The sequence below is a fragment of the Phalaenopsis equestris genome, unplaced genomic scaffold (genome assembly GCF_001263595.1).
Source record: "Phalaenopsis equestris unplaced genomic scaffold, ASM126359v1 Scaffold000002, whole genome shotgun sequence".
NCBI classification, from domain to species: domain Eukaryota; kingdom Viridiplantae; phylum Streptophyta; class Magnoliopsida; order Asparagales; family Orchidaceae; genus Phalaenopsis; species Phalaenopsis equestris.
This window is the reverse complement of record NW_018164444.1, coordinates 34427486-34434424: the sequence shown is the minus strand read 5'-3', so window position 1 is coordinate 34434424 and position 6939 is coordinate 34427486. Positions and strand designations below refer to the sequence as shown.

At 34.0% G+C, this 6939-nt stretch overlaps 1 protein-coding gene across 4 annotated transcripts in view; it reads right to left on the bottom strand.

The window, feature by feature from the left end:
* Window positions 1-6939, bottom strand: part of LOC110023594 (anaphase-promoting complex subunit 7) — a 70753-nt gene that overhangs the window by 37550 nt on the left and 26264 nt on the right. For all 4 annotated transcript variants that reach the window (XM_020723090.1, XM_020723094.1, XM_020723084.1 and 1 more), the window contains 2 exons: window positions 3558-3642; window positions 3168-3224 (listed from right to left, as the gene is read on the bottom strand). In XM_020723090.1, the coding sequence (XP_020578749.1) occupies window positions 3168-3224; window positions 3558-3642 (142 nt within the window). The remainder of the gene's footprint in view (window positions 1-3167; window positions 3225-3557; window positions 3643-6939) is intronic.

The following is a 6939-nucleotide window of genomic DNA, read 5'->3' as shown; positions in this document are numbered from 1 at the left end:
ATATATATATATTAAATAGTAAAATGGCCTGACACGGGCCATGCAGCATAGGGACGGGAAAAATCCCGCTTTCAGAAATTTCAGGGGATGGAGCTCATCCCGACCCGATCCGATCCCGTGATTACAAAATCGCAAAAGACCACATATATCGAGTCAAAATGTTGAAATTAGAGTTGTGAAGGAGCTGAACATTTGATGAGCTACATGTAGCTCGGCTCGATTAGAGCTCAAACATGATTATTTGACTCACTAACAAGATAAGCTTACATAATTTTATAAATGCTCAGTTACTAAATGAACAAGTTTAAACAACTTATTGCTTGATTTACTTATCATAACGAACAACATCATTTAAAGCTTATAAACAATCTCAATTAAGGCTCAACTGTAAAAGTCTTATTTATAAGTTCATTTTCAGGCTCAATAAGCTCAATGACAAGACTCTTCATTTATTTTCCAAAATAACCTACTTGTTAATAAGAGAAAACAAACTCACCACGAAAAAGCTTATTTATTTTCTAAGCAAACTATTTGTTAATAACAAAATTATATATATCTGTGATAGGGTTGGTGTAGCTCCTGTGACGAACAAAATTAGAGAAAATCGTCTTAGATGGTTTGGTCACATTAAACGCCGACCATATGATGATCTGACTAGGAGAGTAGATGTTTTAGATTAAACTTATGTTAAGAAAGACAGAGATAGACCTAAGAAGACTTGGGCTTATTGTATAAAAAAAGATTTTAATTTATTAAAACTAAATGAAAATATCTCACTAAATAGGACGCAATGGAGAAAAAGGATTCATGTAGCTGACCACACGTTTTGCGTTCGGCGTTTTCGGAACGCTGTGGTCGTGTTTGGAAAAGGCGTCCGTAACTGCAGTGCCAATAATCGCGTAAAGCTTTAGCCTATAATCCGATGGATCATTCGCCGCTCCTCGCCCCTTGCGTTTCAGCGTTTCGAAATAACTTATTACCCCGCTGCCCCTTCGATCCCGTCTCGCGCCCCCTTCGATCTCGTCTTGCCCTAAATCTGCGTCTCCCATCTATCGTCTCGCCCTCTCGCCGCTCCTGGCCCCCTGCCTTACCTCGTCTCTGCTGTCGATCCCGTGAACCCATTGAAATACTTTGCAATATTTCAGGTATCGTTTATTTTTAGAAGATCGTTGCCTTGGTTTGTTACCTGGGATTGTATGTATGGATTTTTTTAGGGCTTCGAACTTGTCTCTTATCTCCTCATCTATGCTTCTCGTTAATGGTTTTCAACCTAAAAAATTGTCTGTGCGTTGGAATGTTGCCTGCAATTCGGGATCCTCAACTCACGTTGTTAGTATTTGGGTTAGAAACATTTTTTGAAATTGGGAAATCTGTCATTCGAAAATGATCTTTACATGTTCTGAAAGTTGTCTATGTTGGGTGCATTGTTGGTATGCACAGACAAATTTGGTGGCTGAAATTTTTTGTGGCTGAAATTTGATATACCGTATGTAACCTTGAGCTGTTCTGAATTCTGAGCTTGGCAAGGTGGTTGAATTTTGGTATACCGCATACCGTATTGCTAGTTGTTCATTTTTGTTTTGAAAATATCACTATTGATGGAATTGTTGCCTAGTTCTATTGCCTAGGATTGTTGCTTGGTTCTATTGAGTAACATTGTTGCCTGACATGGTGTTTTATTGCTTGTTGTTATATTTTTATTTGAACATTATGCTTCGTCATTATGACTTGCAATTAATTCATTATGCTATGTCATAATGATTGGAAATAGTTTCATTATGCATGTCAATTAATATTATCGACATGATATGCCTTTAATTGACCCTTGGCTAAGCAAAGCAAGGAGGTTTTTTATGGGTTTTGTTGCTGTCTGGAAGGGATGTGTTACAGTGCATATACAGTTTTACCAAACAGGGGCAAGAAAGTCATTTATACAGCCATAACTACCAATAGGTTATTTTTGATAAGTTGCCCCAAACAGCAAGTCAGATTATTCTGATAATCTGTAGATTATCAGATTATTAAAATAATCTGTTTATCAGCAGATTATAAATAATCAACAGCTGCCCCAAACAGACTCTAAGGCTTTTGTTGTTGTTGTTGTAAACTATTTGTTAATAAGTTAGACAAACCCAATATTAATCGACTTGAGCTGAGTTTAAATTGTACTTGAAAACAATCATAAAAACTCAAATCAAATTCAAACAAGCTCAAAAAATATTATGATAAATAAACTTAACCTCAAAAAAGCTCCTGCTCAGTCCGATTTGATTCATTTGCAATCCTATTTAGAATGCTTCTACTCAGTTGATTACTAATTATTAGATACATGTGAGTAAAAAATTATGTTTTTCTGATTAATTTGGGTTATTCAAGATCGCTCACTCTATTCTAGTGGATAGTGTTCCAAAATGAATTTAATGATAGATTAAATCAACACCTTTTGTTTGACCGGGAGGGAGTAAGATCAAGTGAAGATATGATGTAGCTAATAAATCATTAGGTACAGATCAGAAACTGATTTACCTTTGGTTCCCTGATTCACGTCACGTCATGTTGAATGAAACCTATTAGAGCACTACATTAAGGCGGGACTTGGCAACTGTGATATCATGGAACCAAGGAAGACTGACCAGAACCATCAACAAAACAGTATACTCTCCTACACAGGTGCTAGCCAAAGTTGAAGAATATTTCATATGAACTATATTTAAAACGATAACTAACAGAATACATTGACATGACAATTCCTAATGATTCTCCCCAAGCCCAAATTTTTCCACCTAAACATAAGAACAGTAATACAGATAAATGCCAAATTCACATTTTATTTACTTTTTACAGAAGCACATTGACATAAGAAACATTAATATTGATAATTGAATGAAGATTTTTTATTGTATTATTGAAGAATGATATCGTTAGGTACCATCGAACAATATTGTTCCCTCAGTAATTTCACGCCTTGGAAGAGAGCAATTTTATTAGCATTGTATGAAAATTTTGGAAAAGTGATAAAGGCACTAATGACCTTAATATTGCTTGTTTGAAAATATGCACATATGCACGTGCGTATTTACTTCTTCAACAAAAATTATTATTCTGAATTTACCATAAGAGAGATGTGCAATTAAAGCCATAAGATAAAACTAAGATGCAATACTTACATGCAACCAGCGAGTGTTATCCGAGTGATCAAAAGGGGTCCTCGCTCTATTTGGAGTCTAAAAATAATAATCAAAGAAATCACAATAATTAATCAATGTAACATTGTTAAATTATGTCTCCACTGCCTGAAAGTATATTTTACAGAAAATAACACAACTGAAACTCAAAGTAACTAGGCATTTGAATCAACAAACACAAATTTTAAATTTGATGGTAACACACAGGAATAAAGTTCAACACAGTACTCAAAAGTCCCACTGCAACGTCCTTACAAAGAAATATATATTGACAAGAAACAACTTATCCATTTCAACATTTCTGCTAGCAAAAAAAGTTTAAATTCTAAAAAGAAGACACATATATCATAAATGAATTTTTCAATCACAAACCTGAGGTAAAAGAGACAGAATTTCCTTAGACGAAACACCTAATTCAGCAAGTGCTGTAATAGCCTCCAAAACATAAGGGCAATTCCTGCCATGAAAAGGAATCCATGATAAACAACCAAATATTTTTCAAAAAACATTATCCAGAAAGCAAAATCAAAAGAAAAATCAACCATGATTGATTCACCCCTAATATGGATAAAAGGTTTATAATTTATTCTATTGGATTTAATTATGGCATAGGTTATTTATTTTCTAATCATTTATTGGGTTGATTTTAAATAAAAAATAATCCAGGTTGATTAATGATACAAATAGATAAATTGCAAGTTTACAACCTTTTTGAGACCTTGAGAGCCCATTGGGATTTGATCATAATACTGGCTATGTAGCACCAACACTTCTAAAAATACGTCGTATCAGTGTCAAACACGTATTGGACACGAACACTTATCTGACATGCCCCGACACTACAAAATATATGTCTAAATTTTTTCAAGATTGAATACGCATTGGACACACCTCAATACAGCATCAGACGTGAGCTTAGCACGATTTCGAGAAAATGGTCTACGAGAATTAGAAAAGTATAAATTTACGTATATCCTTAACTATACCTTAGAGTCGAAATTGTCCTATCTCTCGTCAAGTTGAAATTCCCTCTAACATTCGTCAAAATCGAGCATCGAATGTGCATCCAATATTCATCGAAGCAAAGCATTAGTAATTCTCTCTTTGTAATCATAGGATTTTTAAAATTTTAATAGAAAAGTTGCATTATAAGTTAGATGAATTCTTTTGAAACACATTATATCTAATTTTTAATTTATGAAATTATTTTTTATTCATGGATAATTTGTGCTAAAGAATAAATCAAATATATATATTTCATATCAATAATTAATTAAATATAAAAATGTATCCATGACGTGTAGTGTCCAATTTTTTTCATATATGTTGTGTCCTCGTATCGTGTCTATGTCCTCGTGTTTGGTCTGTGTCTGTGCCCGTGCTTCATAGAATATTGGTCACTTTCAAAAGACAAAATGATAAACAAGATCAACCAAAGAAATTGACAGCTTTAGAAGTTAGGAACTCTGCATATAGTAAGGATTCTCATTCACGGTCCATTCCTCTCTCTTTTTTGAACGTGCCCGTGCTTCATAGAATATTGGTCACTTTCAAAAGACAAAATGATACACAAGATCAACCAAAGAATTGACAGCTTTAGAAGTTGGGAACTCTGCATATAGTAAGGATTCTCACTCACGATCCATTCCTCTTTCTTTTTTGAAAGTTTCTTTAAATTTTTGTCGACTAGTAAAATCTTTAAGAATACGAACATTGCAAATCATGCCCTCAATGAAGATATATAATAGAAATAAAACATACCCAATAATATGAGTTGTTTCTTGAAATAATGTTGTAATCAATGGTGAGAGAGTGAGTAATTATGAACCTAATGGTTAGGTTTAATATCAATAAATTACTCCAAGGAGGAGGCCTCAGGCGTATAAGGCTCAAAATACCCTGGTTCCTAAAATCACTCAAAGGAAAAAAAAAATAGCCATATACTTTTCTAGTAAAAGTAAACAATTAAGAATGATAAAAAAATTCTTTAACAAAATACATTCAATTCAAGCCAATGTAGAAGGTCAATCAAAACATTTATACAAAGATAAGGGCCAAACTTAATAGTCTCAACCAACCCTAAATCAAACAGTACAAATCCTTTAATTAGTTTGCCGTAAAAGTACCAATGCTGCAGTAAGTCCATAAGAAGTGAAACGACAGTGTCGTGAATGCAAAATCAACAATATAATAGAATTAGATGCGGTTATAAATTGCTTTTAGCTCTTAGTGGTCCTTTTCGCAATTAATTAATTAGTATAGAATTGTTTTCTTTTCCTATTTTTGGGGGGTAATTTTGTAAATAAAACACCTATATGTTAAGGCAGATAACTCGTACATAAATAGGCCTTCATTTAGAGACGAGGGGGTTTTGGGGGCGAGGGAGATTCCATGTTATCATGAGTTTGGAAGGAGGATTTCCTTATTTGGAGTGGTTTCCCTAAGTTAGCAGAGGTGAGATGCGAGGAGGTTGAAATTGAGTTTGTGTCTTCCGCATAACTGATCATCAACGCTTCTATTCCTTCTCCACAGCATTATTGAACCATATGGCTGCCATTCTTGTGGTTGTCTACCAAAATTCCTGCATATGGATATCTACAAACAGCAACAAAAAATTACTCCAGAGTATTGGCGGCCATAACAGAGTTCAAGATTTTGACAAAAAGGGTTCCAGCACTCAGAATTCATCTTCCGGGACTGGCAAAACAGAAGCATTGCAGATATTTGTTTAGTATTCTCTGTCGTAATAATGGTGTCAAAATTTCTACTCAAAAAACCCATAATGACATCTAATACTTCATCATTTCCCAGCATGAAATAACTTTGCTCTCAAGTTAAAAGAAAAGGATTGATGCACCCAAACCTTTCAGTCTCTCTTGATCCATACAAAACAATGCAATAGATAAAAGATTTTCCAGCATGATTAAAGCTTCAGTCATTTCGATTATTTGATTTCTTTATACTGTATGAAGGTTGGTTTTAATTATTCTTCCAAATTAGCTTCAAACTGATTCTATTTATAGCAATTATTAGAGACAACAAATATTTATCATCAACAATATATCTTCCTCTACACAAGTTTCCCACAGGTAGCAAACATCACACCAAAATTTCTCATTAAAAACAGATGCAGAACAATCAATCACACCACTATTCCTTGGAATCACTCGAAGTATGAAGATCTTCTAATCTCACATAAAAATCCCTTGAAAATTGCTCTGTAAAATAAAAAATCATCATTTTCCAGGGCTTCCTAAAGATCAATGAACACTCGAATTTCCATTCAATGCAACCAATCGCAAAGCTCATATAAAGCTACTAAGTCAACCCTAACAAATTTAAACTCTTATAGACTAATCTTCTTCTTACACTACCAAAGAAATTAAACTAAATACGATCTAAACCAAAACTAAATCAACTGACCAAATAAAAACCTAATTATTCACTTTTAAAGTATCATGCTGCAGCACTGCCGCAACAATTTGTCTAGCATTGTTACTGACGTGGGGCTCTGGCAGGGAAGCGGTCCAGTAGGGACTGGTCGCCCAAAACAGAGGGTACCCCCTAACTCCTTTCCCTTCCTTCTTTGATCACTTGCCTATTTCTACTCCGCTTCCTTTTCTATGACTCTTGTTATGATTCTTGTCTATTCTGTCATTGCTTCTTTATCATTTCCCTATTCTATTCTTTGCTTATTTTATTTACTAAACTCCATTATATATATATATATATATATATGTGTGTATATATATAT